Source organism: Tachyglossus aculeatus, chromosome 7 (assembly GCF_015852505.1).
Source record: "Tachyglossus aculeatus isolate mTacAcu1 chromosome 7, mTacAcu1.pri, whole genome shotgun sequence".
In the NCBI taxonomy this organism is placed as follows: Eukaryota; Metazoa; Chordata; class Mammalia; order Monotremata; family Tachyglossidae; genus Tachyglossus; species Tachyglossus aculeatus.
Window position 1 is genome coordinate 118,668 of NC_052072.1, and position 26,055 is coordinate 144,722.

The 26,055-nt window shown below is 50.0% G+C and overlaps 1 protein-coding gene across 2 annotated transcripts in view; it reads left to right on the forward strand.

The window, feature by feature from the left end:
- The window catches only part of MFSD6 (major facilitator superfamily domain containing 6), a 65,179-nt gene extending 39,473 nt beyond the window's left edge, over positions 1-25,706 (forward strand). Inside the window, exons 3-8 of one of the 2 annotated variants that reach the window (XM_038749460.1) lie at positions 19,543-19,640; positions 19,724-19,885; positions 21,672-21,770; positions 22,981-23,261; positions 23,958-23,982; positions 24,064-24,155. In XM_038749460.1, the coding sequence (XP_038605388.1) occupies positions 19,543-19,640; positions 19,724-19,885; positions 21,672-21,770; positions 22,981-23,261; positions 23,958-23,982; positions 24,064-24,074 (676 nt within the window). In that variant the 3' untranslated portion in view covers positions 24,075-24,155. Of the gene's footprint in view, positions 1-19,542; positions 19,641-19,723; positions 19,886-21,671; positions 21,771-22,980; positions 23,262-23,957; positions 23,983-24,063 lie in introns of both variants that reach the window. The other variant, XM_038749459.1, reaches the window with a different exon arrangement.
- Positions 25,707-26,055: the final 349 nt, after the last annotated feature.

Sequence of the window (26,055 nt, forward strand, 5' to 3'; positions counted from 1 at the left end):
GCCCCGCTGCTTCACAACATTGCTAAAATCCGCCCTTCCCTCTCCATCCAAACTGCTGCCACATTAGTCCAGTCCCCCGTCCTGTCCCACCTGGATCACTGCATCAGCCTCCTTGCTGACCTCCCAGCCTCCTGCCTCTCCCCACGATGATGATGATGATGTTGGCATTTGTTAAGCGCTTACTATGTGCAAAGCACTGTTCTAAGCGCTGGGGAGGATGCAAGGTGATGAGTTTGGCCCATGTGGGGCTCACCGTCTTCATCCCCATTTTACAGATGAGGGAACTGAGGCCCAGAGAAGTGAAGATTCCTCAAAAATCTCCAGTGGCTACCAATCAATCTGCGCATCAGGCAGAAACTCCTCACCCTGGGCTTCAAGGCTGTCCATCCATCCATCCCCTGGCCCCCTCCTCCCTCACCTCCCTTCTGTCCTTCTCCAGCCCAGCCCGCACCCTCCGCTCCTCCGCCGCTAATCTCCTCCCCGTACCTCGTTCTCGCCTGTCCCATCATCGACCCCCGGCCCACGTCATGCCCCGGGCCTGGAATGCCCCCAATCCCTCTGCCCATCCGCCAAGCTCGCTCTCTTCCTCCCTTCAAGGCCCTACTGAGCGCTCACCTCCTCCAGGAGGCCTTCCCAGACTGAGCCCCTTCCTTCCTCTCCCCCTCGTCTCCCTCTCCATCCCCCCATCTTACCTCCTTCCCTTCCCCACAGCACCTGTGTATATGTTTATATGTTTGTACATATTTATTACTCTATTTATTTATTTGTTTTACTTGTACATATCTATTCTATTTTATTTTGTTAGTATGTTTGGTTTTGTTCTCTGTCTCCCCCTTTTAGACTGTGAGCCCACTGTTGGGTAGGGACTGTCTCTATATGTTGCCAATTTGTACTTCCCAAGCGCTTAGTACAGTGCTCTGCACATAGTAAGCGCTCAGTAAATACGATTGATGATGATGATGAAGGGACTTGCCCAAAGTCACCCAGCTGACAGTTGGCGGAGCTGGGATTTGAACCCATGACCAACTTGTACTTTCCAAGCGCTTAGTACAGTGCTCTGCACACAGGAAGCGCTCAATAAATATGATTGAATGAATGAATGAATGAATGAATGACCTCTGACTCCAAAGCCCGGGCTCTTTTCCACTGAGCCACGCTGCTTCTCATTTACTCTGCTTCTCATTTTCTCACCTCCTTTACTCTGCTGCATGGATCATTTTTTTGTAAAAATGTTCAGGAATGAATGAATGAATATTGGCATTTATTAAGCGCTTACTATGTGCAAAGCACTGTTCTAAGCGCTGGGGAGGTTACATGGGGATCAGGTTGTCCCACGAGGGGCTCACAGTCTTAATCCCCATTTTACAGATGAGGGAACTGAGGCACAGAGAATAATAATAATGTGACAATAATAATAATAATGATGGCATTTATTAAGCGCCTACTATGTGCAAAGCACTGTTCTAAGTGCTGGGGAGGTTACAAGGTGATCAGGTTGTCCCACATGCAGATTTAATCCCCATTTTACAGATGAGGGAACACAGGCACAGAGAATAATAATAATGTGACAATAACAATAATAATGATGGCATTTATTAAGCGCTTACTATGAGCAAAGCACTGTTCTAAGCGCTGGGGAAGTTACATGGGGATCAGGTTGTCCCATAAGGGGCTCACAGTCTTAATCCCCATTTTATAGATGAGGGAACACAGGCACAGAGAATAATAATAATGTGACAATAACAATAATAATGATGGCATTTATTAAGCGCTTACTATGAGCAAAGCACTGTTCTAAGCGCTGGGGAAGTTACATGGGGATCAGGTTGTCCCATAAGGGGCTCACAGTCTTAATCCCCATTTTATAGATGAGGGAACTGAGGCACAGAGAATAATAATAATGTGACAATAATAATAATAATAATGATGGCATTTATTAAGCGCTTACTATGTGCAAAGCACTGTTCTAAGCGCTGGGGAGGTTACATGGGGATCAGGTTGTCCCACAAGGGGCTCACAGTCTTAATCCCCATTTTATAGATGAGGGAACTGAGGCACAGAGAATAATAATAATGTGACAAGAATAATAATAATAATGATGGCATTTATTAAGCGCTTACTATGTGCAAAGCACTGTTCTAAGCGCTGGGGAGGTTACATGGGGATCAGGTTGTCCCACAAGGGGCTCGCAGTCTTAATCCCCATTTTATAGATGAGGGAACTGAGGCACAGAGAATAATAACAATGTGACTTAATAACACGTCACCCCCTTCCTCATAAAACTCGAAGTTGCCCGTCCACCTCCGCATGAAGTAAAAACTTCTCACCATTGGCTTTCAAGCCCTGCCACCACCTCGCCCCCTCCTACCTCACCTCACTTCTCTCTTTCTGCAACCCAACCTTCGCTCCTCTAGCACGAATTTCCGCCTCGCCTGTCTCACCGCCGACCGCTGGCCCACGTCCTGTCTGACCTGAAACGCCCTCCGTCCTCAAATCCAACAGACAATTATTCTCCCTCATTCATTCATTCAGTCGTATTTATTGAGCGCTTACTGTGTGCAGAGCACTGGACTAAGCGCTTGGGAAGTCCAAGTTGGCAACATCTAGAGACAGTCCCTACCCAACAGTGGGCTTACAGTCTAGAAGTCTAAAACCAAACATATTAACAAAATAAAATACATAGAATAGATATCAATCAATCAATCAATCGTATTTATTGAGCGCTTACTGTGCGCAGAGCACTGGACTAAGCGCTTGGGAAGTCCAAGTTGGCAACATCTAGAGACGGTCCCTACCCGACAGCGGGCTCACAGTCTAGCAGGGGGAGACAGACAACAAAACAAAACATATGAACAAAATAAAATAAGTAGAATAAATATGTACAGATAAAATAGAGTAATAAATCCGTACAAACATATATACATATTCATTCATTCAATCGTATTTATTGAGCGCTTACTGTGTGCAGAGCACTCTACTAAGCGCTTGGGAAGTCCAAGTTGGCAACATCTAGAGACGGTCCCTACCCAACAGCGGGCTCACAGTCTAGCAGGGGGAGACAGACAACAAAACAAAACATATTAACAAAATAAAATAAATAGAATAAATATGTACAAATAAAATAGAGTAATAAATCCGTACAAACGTATCTACATATTCATTCATTCATTCATTCGTATTTATTGAGCGCTTACTGTGCGCAGAGCACTGGACTAAGCGCTTGGGAAGTCCAAGTTGGCAACATCTAGAGATGGTCCCTACCCGACAGCGGGCTCACAGTCTAGAAGGGGGAGACAGAGAACAAAACCAAACATATTAACAAAATAAAATAAATAGAATAAATATGTACAGATAAAATAAGAGTAATAAATACGTACAAACATATATACATATATATTCACATTTGGGATTCCACCTGGCACCCTAATAGAGATGAAGCAGGGTGGCCTAATGGAAATTTATCGAGCGCTTACTGTATGCAGAGCACTCTACTAAGCGCTTGGGAAGTCCAAGTTGGCAACATCTAGAGACGGTCCCTACCCAACAGCGGGCTCACAGTCTAGAAGGGGGAGACAGAGAACGAAACAAAACATATTAACAAAATAAAATAAATAGAATAAATATGTACAAGTAAAATAAATAAATATTGAGAAGCTGCCGAGAAGCAGTGTGGCTCAGTGGAAAGAGCGCGGGCTTTGGAGTCTGAGGTTGTGGGTTCAAATCCCGGCTCTGCCAATTATCAGCCGTGTGACTTTGGGCAAGTCACTTGACTTCTCTGTGCCTCAGTTCCCTCATCTGTAAAATGGGGTGAAGACTGTGAGCCCCCCGTGGGACAACCTGATCACCTTGTAACCTCCCCAGCACTTAGAACAGTGCTTTGCACATAGTAAGTGCTTAATAAATGCCATTATTATTATTATTATTGAAGGCACCTCTCCTCCAAGAGGCCTTCCCAGACTAAGCCTCACTTTTCCGCATCTCCCACTCCCTTCTGTGTCACCCTGCCTTCCTCCCTTTGCTCTTCCCCCCTCCCACAGCACATATATGTATAGATCTGTAATTTTATTTATTTGTTTTGATGTCTTTCTCTCCCCACCTCTAGACTTTAAGCTCACTGTGGGCAGGGAATGTGACTGTTTATTGTTGTATTGTACTCTCCCAAGCGCTTAGTACAGTGCTCTGCCTACAGTAAGTGTTCAATAACAGTGCTTGACACATAAGCGCTTAATAAATACCATAATTATCAATAAATATGATTGAATGAATGGATGGATGAATGGGAGAACCCGTGGATGGGAATTAGACACAGAATTAGCGAAGCAGCGTGGCTCAGTGGAAAATAATAATAATAATGATGGCATTTATTAAGCGCTTCCTATGTGCAAAGCACTGTTCTAGGCGCTGGGGGGATACGAGGTGATCAGGTTGTCCCACGGGGAGCTCACAGTTTTAATCCCCATTTTACAGATGAGGTAACTGAGGCACAGAGAAGTGAAGTGACTTGCCCAAAGTCACCCAGCTGACAACTGGCGGAGCTGAAAAGAGCCCGGGCTTTGGAGTCAGAGGTCATGAGTTCAAATTCCGGCTCCGCCAATTGTCAGCTGGGTGACTTTGGGCAAGTCACTTCACTTCTCTGGGCCCCAGTTTCCTCATCTGTAAAACGGGGATGAAAAGTGTGAGCCCCCCGTGGGACAACGGGATCACCTTGTAACCTCCCCAGCGCTTAGGACAGTGCTTTGCACAGAGTAAGCGCTTAATAAATGCCATTATTTTTATTATGATCCGTGGCCCTCAGGAGGCCCACAACCTAAGGTTGCTGGAGCTGATGGGTTAACCCCGGGCGAAGCTGGCAGCAGCTCTCAGCAGCAGGGATTTATTAGGCAGGTCTCTCTCTTCCCTGGCTTCCCTCAGTGGAAAGAGCCCGGGCTTTGGAGTCAGAGGTCATGGGTTCAAATCCCGGCTCCGCCAATTGTCAGCTGGGTGATTTTGGGCAAGTCACTTCACTTCTCTGTGCCCCAGTTCCCTCATCTGTAAAATGGGGATGAAGACTGTGAGCCCCTCCTGTGGGACAACCTGATTACCTTGGAACCTCCCCAGCGCTTAGAACAGTGCTTTGCACATAGTAAGCGCTTAATAAATGCCATCATTATTATTATTATTATTATTATTATTCCCACATCGTTCACCCCACCAGTATTTCTTTCTCCATAAAAACTTCCTCAGCAGCTTCTCCTCCGCCAGCCGGCCCGGGCCTCCCAAGGATGAGATCGAGCTTTCTGGAGCCGCCGGGACTTGTCACACTTATATTAATGTATTATATTAATAGAAGCAGCGTGGCTTAGTAGATAAAGTACGGGAGTCAGAAGGACCTGGGTTCTAATCCTGGCTCAGCCACTTGTCTGCTGTGTGACCTTGGGCAATTCACTTCACTTCTCTGGGCCTCTGTGGCCTCATCTGGAAAATGGCGATTAGGAGTGTGAGCCCCGTGTGGGACAGGTCTGTGTCTGTGTCCAACCTGATTTGCTTGTATCCACCCCAGCACTTAGTACAATCAGTCAATCAATCAATCAATCATTCGTATTTATTGAGCGCTTCCCACCGCGCCCTTCCCTTCGTGTGGCTTAGGCACCCGGCTCTGTCCCCATTCAATCAGTCGTATTTATTGAGCACTTACTGTGTGCAGGGCACTGTACTAAGGGCTTGGGAAGTACAAGTGGGCAACATAGTACAGCGTCTGGCACATTGTAAGTGCTTAACAAATACCATAATTATTATTATTAAGTACCATAATGATTACTGATATATTTATTAATGTCTGTCTCCCCTTATAGACTGTAAGCTCCTTGTGAGCAGGGAATGTGTCTACCAACTCTGTTACATTGTACTCTCCCAAGTGCTTAGTACCTGCCTCTGCACACAGTGAACGCTCAATAAATACAATTGTCAGATGAGCTTAGGAAACTCCCCATTGCCTTCATCCCCTATTCTTGATCTTTCCTTTTCCCTGTCTTCCTTCTCTTTTCTTCTTTCATCAATCGTATTTCCACTTTTCCCCCCTCACTTCTGCGCCCCCCTTCCTAAAAGTAGCAAGAGCCAGCCGTGTCTAGAACACTGTACTGAGTGCTTAGGAGGTAGGAGTTAGTAGTGACAGTATTTATTAAGCACTGGACTAAGCGCTAGGAATAGTAATAGTAGTAGCAGCAGTAGTGTTTACAGTCAGCATTTACAGACATTCATTCATTCAGTCGTATTGAGCGCTCACTGTGTGCAGAGCACTGTACTAAGCGCTTGGAAAGTACAATAGAGACAATCCCTGCCCACAACAGATTTACAGTCTACAGGGTGCAGTCTGCTGTGTGCAAAGCACTGTACCAAGCCCTTGGGCGAGCACAATATAACTGACACATTCCCTGCCCACAACAAGCTTACAGTGTCGAGCGCTGTGCCAAGCACTGGGAAAAGTACACAAATGAGAAGTGGTCAGGGCCGCTGGCCTTCCAGGGGTTGCCAGTCAGTCAATCGTGTATTTATTCATCATCATCATCATCAATCGTATTTATTGAGCGCTTACTATGTGCAGAGCACTGTACTAAGCGCTTGGGAAGTACAAATTGGCAACATATAGAGACAGTCCCTACCCAACAGTGGGCTCACAGTCTAAAAGGGGGAGGCAGAGAACAAAACCAAACGTACTAACAAAATAAAATAAATAGAATAGATATGTACAAGTTAAATAAATAAATAAATAGAGTAATATGTACAAACATATATACATATATACAGGTGCTGTGGAGAAGGGAAGGAGGTAAGATGGGGGGGATGGAGAGGGGGACGAGGGGGAGAGGAAGGAAGGGGCTCAGTCTTATTCAGAGGGCAGAGCCAGAAGATCCCCTCACCTCACCGCGGGCCCCGACTGCCCTCACAGCTAGACTGTAAGCTCCTTGTGGGCAGGGAATGTGTCTATTGTTCAGTTGTACTGTCCTAAATGCTTCATACAGTGCTCTGCACAAAGTAAGCGCTCAATAAATTCATTCATTCAATCGTATTTATTGAGCACTTACTGTGTGCAGAGCACTGTACTAAGCGCTTGGGAAGTCCAAGTTGGCAACATCTAGAGACGGTCCCTACCCAACAGCAGGCTCACAGTCTAGAAGGGGGAGACAGAGAACAAAACAAAACATATTAAAAATATGGAACGCTTCACTAATTGAATGAATGAAGAGCTCAGGCTTGGGAGTCAGAGGACGTGGGTTCTGGTCCCCGCTCCGCCACTTGTCTGCTGTGTGACCTTGGGCAAGTCTCTTTGCTTCTCTGGGCCTCAGTGACCTCATCTGTCAAATGGGGATTAAGACTGTGAGCCGCACGTGGAACAACCTGATGACCTTGTATCTACCCCAAGCGCTTAGAACAGTGCTTGGCACATAGTAAGTGCTTAAATACCGTTATTATTATTGAGTTCTTACTGTTCATTCAATTGTATTTATTGAGTGCTGTCTGTGTGCCGAACACTATTCTAAGCGCTTGGGAGAGCCCAGTTGAACAATGCTATTGATACCTGTCTACCTGTTTTGTTGTCTCCTCCCCATTCCCTCCACCATACCTCCTTCCCCTCCCCACAGCACCTGTATATATACGTGTGTGTGTGTGTGTGTGTGTTTGTACGTATTTCTTACTCTATTTATTCATTTTATTTGTTCATATTTATTCTACTTTTTTTGTTAATATGTTTTGTTCTCTGTCTCCCTTTTCTAGACTATGAGCCCACTGTTGGGTAGGGACCGTCTTTATATGTTGCCAACTTGTACTTCCCAAGCGCTTAGTATAGTGCTCTGCACACAGTAAGCACTCAATAAATACAATTGAATGAATGAATGAATGACTCCCCACTTCTAGATAATAATAATTATAATAATAGCACTTATTAAGCACTTACTATGTGCAAAGCACTGTTCTAAGCACTAGGGAGGTTACAAGGTGATCAGGTTGTCCCATGGGGGGGGGCTCACAGTCTTCATCCCCACTTTACAGATGAGGTCACTGAGGCCCAGAGAAGTGAAGTGACTTGCCCAGAGTCACACATCTGACAAGTGGTGGAGCCGGGATTTGAACCCATGACCTCTGACTCCAAAGCCCGGGCTCTTTCCACTGAGCCACGCTGCTTCTCTGTGCCCATTGTGGGCAGGGATTGTCTCTATTGCCGAATTGTACTTTCCTAAGCGCTTAGTACAGTGCTCTGCACACAGGAAGCGCTCAATATATACGATTGAACGCATCATTATTGCTAATGATGCTGCTGTTGCCCGTTTGCTTGTTTTGTTGCCCCTTCTAGACTGTGAGCCCGTTGTGGGCAGGGACCATCTCTGTTGGTTGCCAAGCGCTTAGTCCAGTGCTCTGCACACAGTAAATACGACTGAATAGGTACTTGTACGTATTTATTCTATTGATTTTATTTTGTTAATATGTTTGGTTTTGTTGTCCGTCTCCCCCTTCTAGACTGTGAGCCCGCTTTTGGGTAGGGACCGTCTCAGGATGTTGCCATCTTGGACTTCCCAAGCGCTTAGTACATGCTCTGCACACAGGAAGCGCCCAGTAAATACGATTGAATGAATGAATGATTGAATGAATGAAGGTTGGTTGAATGAATGGTTGGTTGAATGAATGAATGAATGTTAAGCAGACCCACGCCCTGCCCCCAACGAGCTCCTGTGAGGAAGAGCAGGCGAGGCCTGAGGTGAGGGGAGCAGCCTGTCTGTTTCCCGCCAATCGGGTTGGCGGGAAAACCAGTCTCGCGAGAGCGAAGCCGCCTTGGGCCGCGCGGCCGCCTCGGTGAGGTAACGAGGCGGTGAGATCTCGCGAGAATTGTCTGGTTGAGGAACGGAGCCAAGTCTCGCGAGGAGATGGCCGTCCTCGCGCCCGGACCTCGCCTTGGCAACGGGGGGCGGGGCCTGGCGTGGGGGCGGGGCCAGGGCAGGGCTGTGGCAATAATAATGATATATGTATACATGTTTGTACATATTTATTACTCTATTTATTTATTTTACTTGTACATATCTATTCTATTTATTTTATTTAGTTAGTATGTTTGGTTTTGTTCTCTGTCTCCCCCTTTTAGACTGTGAGCCCACTGCTGGGTAGGGACTGTCTCTATATGTTGCCAACTTGTACTGCCCAAGCGCTTAGTACAGTGCTCTGCACATAGTAAGCGCTCAATAAATACGATTGATGATGATGATGACACCGGACAGTGGGATGGATGGATGGACGGACGGAAGGAGCCGTGAGCGTTCTGGGCAGCACAGTTGCAGCAGCAGCAGCGCCTCATAATAATAATAATAATAATAATAATAATAATAATAATAATAATAATAATGGCATTTGTTAAGCGCTTACTATGTGCAGAGCACTGTTCTAAGCACTGGGGGGGATACTAGGTCATCAAGTTGTCCCACGTGGGGCTCACAGTCTCAATCCCCATTTTACAGATGAGGGAACTGAGGCTCAGAGAAGTGAAGTGACTTGCCCAAGGTCACACAGCAGACAAGTGGTGGAGCCGGGATTCGAACCCCTGACCCCTGACTCCAAAGCCCGGGCTCTTTCCAATGAGCCACGCTGCTTCTCATGGCTCCGTGGGGAGCGTGAACCCCACAGCCCCACCTCCACACCCAAGACGACCCTCTCCATCCCCCACCATCTTACCTCCTTCCCCTCCCCACAGCACCTGTATAGACGTATATATGTTTGTACAGATTTATTACTCTATTTATTTACCTTGTCCATATCTATTCTATTTATTTTATTTTGTTAGTATGTTTGGTTTTGTTCTCTGTCTCCCCCTTCTAGACTGTGAGCCCGCTGTTGGGTAGGGACCGTCTCTAGATGTTGCCGACTTGTACTTCCCAAGCGCGTGGTACGGTGCTCTGCACACAGTAAGCGCTCAATAAATACGATTGATTGATTGATTGATTGATTGACACCCCCTCCAACCCTCCACCATGTCTGCCCCAAACCAGTTTGTCAGGGCGGGAGGAGGACCCTCCTTCCCTAGAGGCCCAGCAGCACCGCCCGGCCATTCGTCCGCGGGGAGAAACACCTCTGAGGACGGAGTCGGGCAGACGGGTGACCTCCTCACCCCCACACATCCCCAAGAGCTGTCGATCAATCATCAATTGGTTCATCCAGCCGCATTTACTGAGCGCTTACTCTGTGCAGAGCACTGTACTAGGCATCCGTCACTAGGCATCACGTTGGAACCTCCCCAGCGCTTAGAGCGGTGCTTTGCACACAGTAAGCGCTTAATAAATGCCATTATTATTATTATTATTCTTATCCGTCGATCAATTGATGGTATTTATTGATACTATCATCATCAATCAATCGTATTTATTGAGTGCTTACTGTGTGCAGAGCACTGTACTACTGTCGGTGCAGTTCCAGGTGTCGTTTGGCACGGTGAGCGCCCCGGGCCTGGGCTAATAATAACAATAATAATAATAATAACAACAATAAAAAACTGTGGTATTTGTTAAGTGTTGGCAGCGTGGAGAGAAGAGAAGCAGCGTGGCTCAGTGGAAAGAGTCCGGGCTTTGGAGTCAGAGGTCATGGGTTCAATTCCCATCATCAATAAATACGATTGATGATGATGATGATGATGATACTAACAAAATAAAATAAATAGAATAGACAGGTACAAGTAAAATAAATAAATAAATCGAGTAATAAATATGTACAAGCATATATACATATATACAGGGCAAGTCACTTCACTTCTCTGGGCCTCAGTTCCCTCATCTGTAAAATGGGGATTAAGACTGTGCGCCCCCCGAGGGACAACCTGATCACCTTGTAACCTCCCTAGCGCTTAGAACAGTGCTTTGCACATAGTAAGCGCTTAATAAACACCATCATTATTATTATTATTACGTGCCAGGCACTATACTGCAAGTAATTGGGTTGGACACAGCCCCTGTCCCACAGGGGGCTCACAGTCTCAGTCCCCATTTTCCAGATGAGGTCACTGAGGCACAGAGAAGTGAAGTGACTTGTCCAAGGCCACACAGCAGACCAGTGGCAGAGCTGGGATTAAACTCCTCGACCAGGGCTGCAACCGCTACGCCACGCTGCCTCTCTATCTGTTCAGCACTTACTTTGTGCCAAGCGCTACACTGAGCGCTGGGGAAATTATAAATTGATCAGGTCCCACGTGGGGGTCCGTAATCTAGGTAGGAGGGAGAACAGATCTTGAATCCCCATTTTACAGATGAGGAACCGAGGCCCAGGGAAGTGAAGTGACTTGCCCTGTATATATGTATATATGTTTGTACATATTTATTACTCGATTTATTTATTTTACTTGTACCTATCTATTCTATTTATTTTATTTTGTTAGTATCATCATCATCATCATCATCATCAATCGTATTTATTGAGTGCTTACTGTGTGCAGAGCACTGTACTAAGCGCTTGGGAAGTCCAAGTTGGCAACATATAGAGACAGTCCCTACCCAACAGTGGGCTCACAGTCTAAAAGGAGGAGACAGAGAACAAAATCAAACATACTAACCAAATAAAATAAATAGAATAGATATGTTCAAGTAAAATAAATAAACAGTGCTCTGCACATAGTAAGCGCTCAGTAAATGCGATCGATTGATATATGTATATATGTTTGTATGTATTTATTACTCTATTTTACTTGTACATATCTATTCTATTTATTTTATTTTGTTCGTATGTTTGGTTTTGTTCTCCGTCTCCCCCTTTTAGACTGTGAGCCCACTGTTGGGTAGGGACCGTCTCTAGATGTTGCCAACTTGGACTTCCCAAGTGCTTAGTACAGTGCTCTGCACACAGTAAGCGCTCAATAAATACGATTGATTGATTGATTGATTGCCCAAGGTCAGGCAGCAGACAAGTGGCAGAGCCAGTATGGGTCCAAGGCCGCAGGCAGTTTTGAGGGAGTCCCTCCCTTCACTTGCCATCCTCCCCTCCTTCTGTGACACCTTTGGAAAAGCCTCCTCCTTCAATCAATCAATCAATCAATCAATCAATCAATCAATCGTATTTATTGAGCGCTTCCTTCAGGAAGTCTTCCCTCACTAGCCTGTCCCCAGAGGTCACACTTCCTGCTTCTGCAGAAGAATAATGATGGTATTTGTTAAGCGCCTACAGTGTGCCGAGCACTCTTCTAAGCGCTGGGGCAATCAGGTTGCCCCACGGGGGGCTCACGGTCTTAATCCCCATCTGACAGATGAGGGAACTGAGGCACAGAGAAGTCAAGTGCCGTGCCCAAAGTCACACAGCTGATCAGTGGCAGAGGCGGGATTAGAACCCACGACCTCCGACTCCCAAGCCCTTGCTCTTTCGATTACCGTGCTAAGCGCTTAGTACAGTGCTCTGCACACAGAAAGCGCTCAATAAATACAATTGATTGATTGATTGATTGATTGATTGGGCCAAGCTGCTTCTCTATGACCCCCAAGTGTCCTGTACAGTGTTCTGCACACAGTAGGCACCCAGCACAGCACCCTGTGAGCGGCGGACGCCAGCACAGCGCTCTGCGTTCAGATGTTCAGCCCGGAAATCTGCACGCAGCACGCCCAGCACAGGGCTCCGCGCAGCACTCTGTATTCATTCATTCAACCATATTTATTGAGCGCCTACTGTGTGCAGAGCACTGTACTAAGTGCTTGGGAAGTACAAGTACGTAGTACAAGAGAAGCAGCGTGGCTCAGTGGAAAGAGCCCGGGCTTAGGAGTCAGAGGTCATGGGTTCGAATCCCAACTCCACCACATGTCTGCTGTGTGATCTTGGGCAAGTCACTTCACTTCTCTGGGCCCCAGTTACCTCATCTGTAAAATGGGGATTAAGACTGTGAGCCCCACGTGGGACAACCTGATTACCCTGTATCCTCCCCAGCGCTTAGAACAGTGCTTTGCACATAGTAAGCGCTTAACAAATTCCAATTATTTACTAGGAGTCACAGGTCAAGGGTTCAAATCCCTATTACTCTATTTATTTATTTATTTTACTTGTACATATCTATTCTATTTATTTTATTTTGTTAGTATGTTTGGTTTTGTTCTCTGTCTCCCCCTTTTAGACTGTGAGCCCACTGTTGGGTAGGGACTGTCTCTATATGTTGCCAATTTGTACTTCCCAAGCGCTTAGTACAGTGCTCTGCACATAGTAAGCGCTCAATAAATACGATTGATGTTGATGATGATGATGATGAAATCCCGGGTCCACCATTTGTCAGCTGTGTGACTTTGGGCAAGTCACTTCACTTCTCTGGGCCTCAGTTCCCTCATCTGTAAAACGGGGATTAAGACTGTGAGCCCTTTGGGACCACCTGATCACCTTGTAACCTCCTCAGCACTTAGAACAGTGCTTTGCACATAGTAAGCGCTTAATAAATGCCATTATTATTATTATTATTAGTCCCAGCTCCATTGCTTGTCTGCTGGGTGGCCTTGGGCAAGTCACTTCACTTCTTTGTGCCTCAGTGACCTCATCTGTAAAATGGGGATTGAGACTGTGAGCCCCAAGGGCCGCCTGTGTCCAGCACGATTTGCTTGTATTCATTCATTCATTCATTCATTCATTCATTCATCCATCCAATCGTATTTATTGAGCACTTTACTGTGTGAAAAGTGCTGTACTAAGCACTTGGGAGAGTACAGTACAGCTACAAGCAGACACATTCCTGCCCACAACGAGCTCACAGTCTACAGAGGAAGACTGACATTCATATAAATTAATTACAGGTGTAATAAGTAAATTACAGATGTGTACTTTGTAATATGACAAATGTCTGACCTTAGAGAAGCAGTGTGGCTCAGTGGAAAGAGCACGGGTTTGGGAGTGAGAGGTCATGGGTTCTAATCCCGGCTCCGCCACTTTCATTCATTCATTCATCCATCCAATCGTATTTATTGAGCGCTTTACTGTGTGAAAAGCGCTGTACTAAGCGCTTGGGAGAGTACAGTATAGCTACAAGCAGACACATTCCTGCCCACAACGAGCTCACAGTCTACAGAGGGAGACTGACATTAATGTAAATTAATTACAGGTGTAATAAGTAAATTACAGGTGTGTACTTTGTAATATGACAAATGTCTGACCTTAGAGAAGCAGCGTGGCTCAGTGGAAAGAGCACGGGTTTGGGAGTGAGAGGTCATGGGTTCTAATCCCGGCTCCGCCACTTTCATTCATTCAGTCGTATTTATTGAGCGCTTACTGTGTGCAGAGCACTGTACTAAGCGTTTGGGAAGTATAAGTTGGCAACATATAGAGGCAGTCCCTACCCAACAGTGGGCTCACAGTCTAGAAGGGGGAGATACACACTTATCAGCTGTGTGACTTTGGTGAAGTCACTTCACTTCTCTGTGCCTCAGTTACCGCATCTGTAAATTGGGGATGAAGACTGTGAGCCCCACGTGGGACAACCTTGTACATATTTACTATTCTATTTATTTTGTTAATGATGTGCATCTAGCTTTACTTCTATTTATTCTGATGACTTGACACCTGACCACATGTTTTGTTTTGTTGTCTGTCTCCCCCCTCTAGACTGTGAGCCCGCTGTTGGGTAGGGACCGTCCCTATATCATCAATCATCAATCGTATTTATTGAGCGCTTACTGTGTGCAGAGCACTGTACTAAGCGCTTGGGAAGTACAAATTGGCAACGTATAGAGACAGTCCCTACCCAACAGTGGGCTCACAGTCTATATGTTGCCAACTTGGACTTCCCAAGCGCTTAGTCCAGTGCTCAGCACACAGTAAGCGCTCAATAAATACGATTGAATGCATGAATGACAACCTGATTACCTTGTATCTACCCCAACGCTTAGAACAGTGCTTGGCACATAGTAAGCGCTTAACAAATACCATCATTATTATTATTAATAATATGTTATCCACCCCAGGGCTTAGTACAGTACCTGGCACATAATAAGTGCTTAACAAATACCAGAATTATTATTAGTAGTAGTAGTGGTATTATTATTGCAGCGCTTTACCCACTGCAGGAGCTCGTTAAAGACTGGTGGTGGTGAGGATGAGAACAGTTGGAGGGATCTTTATCCACCACCCATCTGGAGGGTACTAAGAGCTCAGTACCCTCCAGAAGCAGCGTGGCTCAGTGGAAAGAGCCCGGGCTTTGGAGTCAGTGGTCATGGGTTCAAATCCCGGCTCTGCCCATTGTCAGCTGTGTGACTTTGGGCAAGTCACTTCACTTCTCTGGGCCTCAGTTCCCTCATCTGTAAAATGGGGATGAAGACTGTGAGCCCCCCGTGGGACAGCCTGATCACCTTGTAACCTCCCCAGTGCTTAGAACAGTGTTGTGCACATAGTAAGCGCTTAACAAATGCCATCATTATTATTATTATTAGTAGTAGTAGTAGTAGTAGTAGTACAGTGCTCTGCACACAAGAAGCGCTCAGTAAATGTGATTGAACTGAATCATCATCAATCATATTTATTGAGCGCTTACTGTGTGCAGAGCACTGTACTAAGCGCTTGGGAAGTACAAATTGGCAACATATAGAGACAGTCCCTACGAATGAATGAGGATAGTCGGTAATGGCATTGCAGATAGCATCACCAGTGGCTCAGTGGAAAGAGCATGGGTTTTGGAGTCAGAGGTCATGGGTTCGAATCCCGGCTCCGCCACATGTCTGCTGTGTGACCTTGGGCAAGTCACCTCACTTCTCTGAGCCTCAGTTACCTCATCTGTAAAATGGGGATTACGACTGTGAGGCCCACGTGGGACAACCTGATCACCTTGTATCTCCCCAGCGCTTAGAACAGTGCTTTGCACATAGTAAGTCCTTAACAAATGCCATCATTATTATTATTATTAGTAGTAGTAGTAGTAGTAGTAGTAGTAGTAGTAGTAGTAGTAGTAGTACAGTGCTCTGCACATAAGAAGGGCTCAGTAAATACGATTGAACTGAATGAATGAATGAATGAGGATAGTCAGTAATGGCATTGCAGATGGCATCACCAGTGGTTCAGTGGAAAGAGCACGGGTTTTGGAGTCAGAGGTCATGGGTTCGAATCCCTGCTCCGCCAACTGTCAGCTGTGTGACCTTGGGCAAGTCACCTCACTTCTCTGAGCCTCAGTGACCTCATCTGTAAAATGGGGATTACGACTGTGAGCCCCACGTGGGACAACCCGATCACCTTGTATCCACCCCAGCGCTTAGAACAGTGCTTGGCACATAGTAAGCGCTTAACAAATGCCATCATTATTATTATTATCATCCAGACTCCCAGTGCATTTCTGCTTCTAATTCCGAATCAGGAAGGGAGATGGGTGAGTTCCTATTAAGGAGCGTTTGGGCCCATCCGATGGCAGCCATTGTAGAAACAGTGTTTTCCGCTTCTAATTCCGAATCAGGAAGGGAGATGGGCGAGTTCCTATTAATGAGCATTTGGGCCCATCCGATTTCAGCCATTGTAGAAACGGTGTCTTCTGCTTCTAATTCCGAATCAGGAAGGGAGATGGGCGAGTTCCTATAAATGAGCATTTGGGCCCATTCGATGTCAGCCACTGTAGAAATGGTCTTCTGCTTCTAATTCCGAATCAGGAAGGGAGATGGGCGAGTTCCTATTAATGAGCATTTGGGCCCATCCGATTTCAGCCATTGTAGAAACGGTGTCTTCTGCTTCTAATTCCGAATCAGGAAGGGAGATGGGCGAGTTCCTATTAAGGAGCGTTTGGGCCCATCCGATGGCAGTCATTTTAGAAACGGTGTCTTCTAGTTCTAATTCCGAATCAGTAAGGGAGATGGGCGAGTTCCTATTAATGAGCGTTTGGGCCCAGCCGATTTCAGCCATTGTAGAAACGGTGTCTTCTGTCTCTCCTCCACCTTTCCGTCCTGCCTCCCTTGGCCAGAGTTTCCTTGTTAACAAATTATTCCCTATCCACTCTCAGCCCGTGCAGCCGGCCTTGTCGCTTGCCTTGGGGGGAGGAAGGCTGGTGGTGGCCACCACGCTTGACCTGGGCCCGGTGGCCCCGGTGACCCCGGCCCTGTCCGCTGCCTTCGTTGGCAATTTGATGTGGTTCTGTGGTATTTGTTAAGTGCTTCCCGTGTGTGTCAAGCCCTGTTCTAAGTGCTGGGGTAGACGCAAGTTAACCAGACCGGATGCAATATATATATATGTATATATGTTTGTACATATTTCTCTATTTATTTATTTATTTATTTTACTTGTACATATCTATTCTGTTTATTTTATTTTGTTAGTATGTTTGGTTTTGTTCTCTGTCTCCCCCTTTTAGACTGCGAGCCCACTGTTGGGTAGGGACTGTCTCTATGTGTTGCCAATTTGTACTTCCCAAGCGCTTAGTACAGTGCTCTGCACATAGTAAGTGCTCAATAAATACGATTGATGATGGTGATGATGATGCAATCCCTGTCCCACGTGGGGTTCACGGTCTCAACGGGAGGGAGAACGGGTATTTCCGAAGCAGCATGATGTAGTGGATGGAGCACTGCTGTGCGGCCTTGGTCAAATCACTTCACCTCTCTGTGCCTCAGATACCTCATTTAATAATAATAATGTTGATGGCATTTATTAAACGCTTACTGTGTGCAAAGCCCTGTTCTAAGTGCTGGGGTAGACGCAAGTTAACCAGACCGGATGCAGTCCCTGTCCCACGTGGGGCTCACGGTCTCAACGGGAGGGAGAACGGGTATTTCCGAAGCAGCATGATGTAGTGGATAGAGCACTGCTGTGTGGCCTTGGTCAAATCACTTCACCTCTCTGTGCCTCAGATACCTCATTTAATAATAATAATAATGATGGCATTTATTAAGCGCTTACTGTGTGCAAAGCACTGTTCTAATCAATCAATTGTATTTATTGAGCGCTTACTGTGTGCGGATCACTGTACTAGAGAAGCAGAGAGAAGCAGCGTGGCTCAGTGGAAAGAGCCCGGGCTTTGGAGTCAGAGGTCATGGTTTCGAATTCCGACCCCACCACATGTCTGCTGTGTGACCTTGGGCAAGTCACTTAACTTCTCTGAGCCTGTTACCTCATCTGTAAAATGGGGATGAAGACTGTGAGCCTCACGTGGGACAACCTGATCACCTTGTAACCTCCCCAGCGCTTAGAACAGGGCTTTGCACATAGTAAGCACTTAATAAATGCCATTATTATTACTAAGCACTTGGGAAGTACAAGTTGGCAACATATAGAGACAGTCCCTACCCAACAGTGGGCTCACAGTCTAGGGAGGTTACAAGCTGATCAGGTTGTCCCACGGGGGGCTCACAGTCTTAATCCCCATTTTACAGATGAGGTAACTGAGGCACAGAGAAATGAAGTGACTTGCCCAAAGTCACACAGCTGACAGTTGGCAGAGCCGGGATTTGAACCCATGACCTCTGACTCCAAGGCCCGGGCTCTTTCCACTGAGCCACGCTGCTTCTCTTGCTTCTCATTTGTAAAATGGGGGTCAAGACTTTGAGCCCCCCGGGGACAGGGACTCTGTCCACCCCGATTTGCTTGTACCCACCCCAGCGCTTAGTACAGTGCCTGGTACATAGTAAGTGCTTAACAAATACTGTCATTATTAATCAGTCAATCAATCAATCAATTGTATTTATTGAGCGCTTACTGTGTGCAGAGCACTGTACCAAGCACTTGGGAAGTCCAAGTTGGCAACATCTAGAGACAGTCCCTACCCAACAGTGGGCTCACAGTCTAAAAGGGGGAGACAGAGAACAAAACCAAACATACTAACAAAATAAAATAAATAGAATAGGTGTGTACAAGTAAAATAAATAAATACATAAATAGAGTAATAAATATATACAAACATATATACATATATCCAGGTGCTGTGGGGAAGGGCAGGAGGTAAGATGGGGACAAGGGGGAGAGGAAGGAAGAGGCTCAGTCTGGGAAGGCCTTATTATCATTGCTATTATATTAATAACACATATTATATTATATTATTAATTAATCGTTACATTAATTAGTATATTTATTATGCTATAATTAATTATTACATTAATTAATGTGTTGATTATATTATAATTGATAATATATGATGGTGTGTTAGAATATTGTATATTAATTATATTGATTTATATTTAATCCTCATTTTAGATATGAGGTAACCGAGGCCCAGAGAAGTGAAGTGGTTGGCCCGAGGTCAGCCAGCAGGCAAGTGAGAAGCAGCGTGGCTCAGTGGAAAGAGCACAGGCTTTGGAGTCGGAGGTCATGGGTTCAAATCCCGGCTCCGCCAATTGTCAGCTGTGTGACTTTGGGCAAGTCACTTAACTTCTCTCAGTTCCCTCATCTGTAAAATGGGGATGAAGACTGTGAGCTCCCCCGTGGGACGACCTGATCGCCTTGTAACCTCCCCAGCGCTTAGAACAGTGCTTTGCGCATAGTCAGCGCTTAATAAATGCCATTAAAAAAAAAAAGTGGCGGAGTGTGGGTGAGAAGCCAGGTCTCCTGCCGGCCGGGCTGTTCCTGCTAGGCCCCGGTGCCGCCTCTGACCGGTCCCCGCTCTCGTCCTTCCAGGGTCCTGTACGTGGGGCTGGCTTGCAACACTGCCCGTTACATCTACATCTCTTACCTGGAAAACGCCTGGACCGTGCTCCCCATGGAAGTCCTGCAAGGTGAGCCCCCCCCGGGGCCCCCCGCCCCCCACCCCGGGCTCCCACCCCCGCCGGACCGACGGCCGAGCGTCCTTTGTCCGCAGGGGTGACCCACGCGGCCATCTGGGCGGCCTGCATCTCCTACCTGAGCGCGGCGGTGCCCCCGGACCTGCGGACGTCGGCGCAGGGCATCCTGCAGGGCCTCCACCTGGGCCTGGGCCGCGGCTGCGGGGCCATGGTCGGCGGCGTCCTGGTCAACTACTTCGGTCAGTCGCCGCCCCCTCGCCCTCCCGCCTGGAGACCGGTTCCCTGGACGAGGCACGGGCGGGTGCCCCCGACCCGTCTCCCTCTCCCCTCCCGTCTGCTCCCCCCCCCCCCCTTCATCTTCCCCACTTCCCCCGTCTAATTCATGCAGTCGTATTTATTGAGCACTTACTGAGTGCAGAGCACCGTACTAAGCGCTTGGGAAGTACAAGTCTCCCCCGGCTCCCACCCACAGTCGGTCATTCATTCAGTCGTATTTATTTATTGATTGAGAAGCAGCTGTGGCTTAGTGGAAAGATCATGGGCTTTGGAGTCAGAGGTCATGGGTTCGAATCCCAGCTCTGCCACTTATCAGCTGTGCGACTTTGGGCAAGTCACTTCACTTCTCTGGGCCTCGGTTCCCTCATCTGTAAAAATGGGGACTAAGACTGTGAGCCCCATGTGGGACAACCTGATAACCTTGTATCTTCCCCAGCACTTAGAACAGTGCTTTGCACATAGTAAGTGCTTAACAAATACCATCATTATTATTATTATTATTATTGAGCAGGAATGGTGAGTCCCCTCACCATTCCTGCTGACCTCTGACCTGCGTTGAACACCCCCTCGCGATCCTGCCAAACCTCGCCCTCTCTCCCCTCCCTCAAGAGCCTCCCTCAGATTCCCATCTTCTCAGAGACATTTCCCGAGCGATCCCCACCTTCCCGACCGAGTGATCTCATGGGCTTCCCATAGAGAAGCAGCGTGGCTTAGAGGAAAGAGTCCGGGCTCGGGAGTCAGAGATCGTGGATTCGAATCCCGGCTCCGCCAGTTGTCAGCTGTGTGACTTTGGGCAAGTCGCTTCACTTCTCTGGGCCTCAGTGACCTCATCCGTAAAACGGGGACTAAGACCGTGAGCCCCACGTGGGACAACCTGATGACCTCATATCCAGAGAAGCAGCGTGGCTCAGTAGGAAAGAGCCCGGGCTTTGGAGTCAGAGGTCATGGGTTCAAATCCTGGCTCTGCCAATTGTCAGCTGTGTGACTTTGGGCAAGTCACTTCACTTCTCCGGGCCTCAGTGACCTCATCTGCAAAATGGGGATTAAGACTGTGAGCCCCCCGTGGGACAACCTGATCTCCTTGTAACCTCCCCAGCGCTTAGAACAGTGCTTTGCACATAGTAAGCACTTAATAAATGCCATCATTATTATTATTATTATTACCCCTGTGCTTAGAACAGTGCTTGGCACGTAGTAAGCGCTTCAGAAATACCATTACTATTTATTATTATGGGCTGCCCGAGCGCTCCTGAGTGCGGAGCTCGCCCTTCCCTTTCAACGTTTACGTCCACACTCACCTGTGACCTCGGGAATGCTGCCAATCGGCCTCTGCTTCCCTGCTTCCCTGCCTCCCTGCTTCCCTGCCTAGGCCGTAGGCTCTTCGAGGGTAGGGACGGTGGGTTTGACTTCCAGCAAGTGTTCCCAGGCTCACACTTTGGAAATCCCACAGCTTCCCGGGCCCTGCACCCAGTAGCTGTTGAGGAACCACCGACCTCAATGAACCAGCGTGTTCACCCGCGCCTTGCCCCCGTCCGTCCCCGGCTCCGTACCCACCTCCTTCCCCGGCCCTCCACCCCCTTCCCTTCCCAGATGTGCCATTTTAGACACAGTCTTTTAGACTGTGAGCCCACTATTGGGTAGGGACTGTCTCTATATGTTGCCAGCTTATACTTCCCAAGCGCTTAGTACAGCGCTCTGCACACAGTAAGCGCTCAGTAAATACGATTGATGACTTGGCTGTTCCCACAGGGGCCGCCGCCACCTTCCGCGGGATCGGCATGGCCTGCCTGGTCACCCTGCTGCTCTTCGCCCTGATCCAGTGGCTTGCGGTTCCAGATGAGCAGGAAGGTAGCCTGTCCACACCGCGGTCCCAGGAGGTCTGGGGGGATGCCAACCTACCCCACACCCCACCACCGACCCTTTCCCAGGACCCTCACGCTGGCATCGCCGGTGTTTCTTGGGTGGGGATGGCCAGGGATAGAGAGCTGAGACCAGGGCCCCCGTCCCTGGCTTGGCATTTACCTACCTCATTTCTCCGTCCCTCGGGTTGGCCCCCGGCCCCAACCCTTTGGGGGTGAGGGTGTGGGCCCTAGCTTCAGCCTCGTGGACGTGCTCTGAACTGGGCAAGGATGCCCGCCCCTGTTCTACCACCAGTTTGGAGCTGGTCACGTGGGTGGCCGTCAGTCTGGGCCTCGGCCCGTGTCTCCAGCGCCTGAGAGGATGGAGTGGGGTCCAGTTTGCTCCTCCCTCTGGAGCATCCTCAAGGACACGTGTTACGGAGGGTGGACCCCCTTTATTGGGAACGTGTAGCTCCAGGCGAAGGAAGCAGGGTGGCCTAGGGGACGGCCCGGGGGGCAGGAGTCCCAGGGCCGGGCCCCGGCACACTGTGGGACCTCGGGCAAGTCGCTCGACTTCTCTGGGCCTTCGTTTCCTCATCAGTGAAGCGGGGTTAATAACGGCTTCCTCTTCTGCCCTCACTGAGACGGAAGGATCAGGATTAAAAAAGTGCTTTGGAAAAAGCAAGTTACGTACAGATTCATGGTGGTGGTGGTGGTGGTGACAGGAGTGGGATGAGGAGGATGGTGAGAAGTCAGTATTCCTGCCAAGTGCCAACTTCTCCTGGAATCTCCGGTCCTGGACGGCTCTGGCCGGCTTTCCAGATCCATAGTCCCGCCCGGCAGCCCGGCCTAGCCAGGGAGGGTCGGCCCCAGCACGCGGGGCCGGGTCCTCGGGGATCGTGATGATGGATGGATGGATCCATGATGGTTGAGAGAAGCAGCGTGGCTCCGTGGAAAGAGCCCGGGCTTGGGAGTCAGAGGTCATGGGTTCTAATCCCGGCTCCGCCGCTTGTCAGCTGTGTGACCTTGATCAAGTCGCTTGACTTCTCTGGGCCTCAGTGACCTCATCTGTAAAATGGGGATGAAGACTGTGAGCCCCACGTGGGACAACCTGATCATCTTGTGTCCGCCCTAGCGCTTAGAAGAGTGCTTTAATAAATGCCATCATCATTATTATCGTCGTGGCCCGGACCGGACCGTGCTTCCCTCCCTCCCCGCAGACAAGAGCAGGCTGGCCGAGAGGATCCCGGTGCCGTCCAGCCCGGTGCCCATAGCCACCATCGACCTGGTCCAGCAGCTGGCGGACGACGCCCCGGCCCGCCCCGACAGCCGCCTCCCGCTGAGGAAGTCCAAGCACCAGGAGGACCAGGAGGACGTCAACAAGCCCGCCTGGGGGGTCAGCCCCTCCCCCTGGGTCACCCTCCTCTACGCGCTCTGCCAGATCCGGGAGCTGGTTCAGCAGGCCCGCGCACCCCACCCCGCCGAGGCCCGGCCGCTGCAGGTACCGCCGCCCCGTCCCCCCACGCTGCCCACCGCGCCCGCCCACGGCGGGCATCGGCCCCCCCGGGCGAATCCCGTGGGCCGGGCCGGGTGGGCAGCAGCGGGAGGCGGGGAGCGAGGAGGGAAATGCCACCCAACATTCGGTTTTCCAAAGTCAGCCGGTCCCCTTCTCACCTCGGCCGCCAGCCGCTCGTAGTCTCTCTTCTCCTCCCCTGGCAGACTGCAGAGTGCCAGGCTGAGCGGATTCCGGGTGCTGAGCTATAGCGGACGCCCACCCTGTGCACAGAGCTGTTTTGGGTGCCCGCTATACGTGGAGAGTGCTCCACTGGGTACCGTCTGTGTGCAGAGGGCTGCCCTGGGGCCTACAATATATAGAATGCTGTACTGGGCGTCCGCTGTGGGCCGAGCACTGCCCTGGGCTCCCACTGTGAGCAGAGCACTGTCCTGGGCACTTTCGGTGGGCAGAGCGCTATCTTGGGTACCCATTGTGAGCGGAGGACTGCCCTAGGAACCTTCTGCGGGTACAGCGCTGTCCTGGATACCCACTGTGAGCCGAGCGCCGTCCTGGGCCCCCGGGGGATGAGGAGAGAGGAGGTCAGAGGTGGGCGGGGGGCCTGAGGCCTGGACTGGAGGGCAGCGCGGGGGGCCGGCGCCAGGCCCGCTCAGAGCCTTTGTGTTTTTCATGCGGCTGGGCCAGGGGCCCGTGGGAAAACGTCTGAAAGGTGAGTCCCGCCTGCTCCCTGCGCCCCCCGCCCCTCGCCCCCCGGCCCCAGGCCCCCAGCCCCTCTCGTCTGTCTGCGCAGGGGACCAGTGAAGCCTCGACCCCCCGAGGGCCGTCCGGAGACGCCCCCCACCACCAAGACGCCACCGCCGCCACCGCCGCTCCTCCGGCCCGGCCCCCTCCCCGCGACGTGGACCCCGCCCAGACCCCCGCCGCCTCCCACTGAGACGGTGCCCACGGACTCTGCCCGCCGCGGGGCCGGCCGAGGCCTGGCGGCGCCTCGACCCTTCCATGCGCTCCCGGGGCTTTGGTCCGGTCTGGTCCGACCCAGCCTGGCCTGAGATCCCTCCCACCCCTGCCCCTCTGGCCTGGGGGTTGCGCGGAGGGAGTGCCCGGTGTGGGCACTGACCGGTCGCCAGGAGGGGAAAGTGCTGCCCCTTGGTGAACCTGGCTGGAAAGCACCCGGGGAAAATGAGCCGCCTAGGGCCCTCTTTTCCCCAAAGCGGCTTCTCAGAAACTGAGGTCTAGCGAGGGTATCTCTCTTGGCGAGGGGCACCTCGGGACCACGAGGCCGCTGTTCCTGAGGGCACTGGGCACTCCAGGGCATCCGCAACCCCGTTCAGGCTTGGGGGCAGGCCTGGCGGACAGAGTGCGCCCCAACCTGGCCAGGGGGGATGTCTTGGCCACCGCTGCTGCCCGGGTGGAGCCGCCCGTGCCCCCCCATGCCACCTGCCCGCTTCCTCGGCTGCCTGCCCGCTCCCTTGGCCACCTGCTCTCTCCCTCAGCTGCCTGTGCCCCTTGCGGATGCCCGAGTGCTCCCACGGCTGCCCATCCCCGCCTGCCGTGCCCGCTTGCGCCTTCCCACAAGCTCCCGTGGCTGCTCGCGTCTTTCCGGGACGGTCAGTGCCAGCCAAGCCCCAACCTGTGGGAGCCGGCGTCATGGGCCTCGGGCGGTGGGGACACGCCATGTGCCCCCGGGGAACCACGGGGACCCAGGGAACAAATCCCGGAACCGGTTTGCCCCCCATACCTCTCCCCACCGGCCTCCGCATCCTCGTCCCCGACGACGCACCCCGTCCCCCAGCCCAAGTTGGCCGCTGCTGCTCGCAGGGAGGTCGAGGCAGGCACCCTTGCGGGGCGGAGGGACCCCCGGAATTCTGTCCTGGGCTGGGACCGCTGGGAGACCGGGAGATTGAAGGGGCAGCAGGGGGTAGGCCAGCCTGACCTCCTGGGGTTTATCCCACATCCCCCCCGTCCCCAACCACTTCCCATTTTCCACTTCATCTCCCTCCACCTTCCCACCACCCCCTCCTACCTCCCCTCCCTCCACCGCTCCCCATGGGCCGGGGGGCGGCAGGGCAAGAAAGTGCTTGCGAACCAAGCACCAGAGGAAAAGGCCACAAGGGACTAGAATTTGCCACTAGTTATTTTTGCACTTGAAAAGAATCCTACTGTAAAGGGCCCGGGTTGGGAACCACCTTTTCACCGCGAGAGCCGAGCTGCCGGGGTGATCCTCGGCTCGTCCGCTCGAGGGGACCAGGGGACCCCCGACTCCCCGTCGCCCATGGGGTGGGCTGGGGGGGTCGTGCCAGCCGCCCAGGGCGTCCCGCGCTTCTCCTGGGTTCTGGGTCTACACTGCTGATTTCTGTCTTAGAGACGCCTGCTGTTGGGGAAACGCACAGTTGTAACACGTTGGGGAAAAAAAATAAAAGGAAACGCACATACAGTCCAGTCAGTCACTCAGTGGTGTTTATTGAGCACTTCCTGCGTGCAGAGCACTGTACTAGGCATTTGGGAGAGGACAGTGCAACAGAAAACACATTCCCTGCCCACAATGAGCTTACAGTCTAGAGATATATATAATAATAATAATTACGGTGTTTGTTAAGCCCTTACTATGTGCCAAGCATACAAGAAGGCTATCCGTTGACGGGTCTCTCAGCAGATGCAGGTTGCTTCATTTTCTGGATTGAAAACATTCTTGCTTTATTGCCGCTGATAGATCATCATCAATCGTATTTATTGAGCGCTTACTATGTGCAGAGCACTGTACTAAGCACTTGGGAAGTACAGA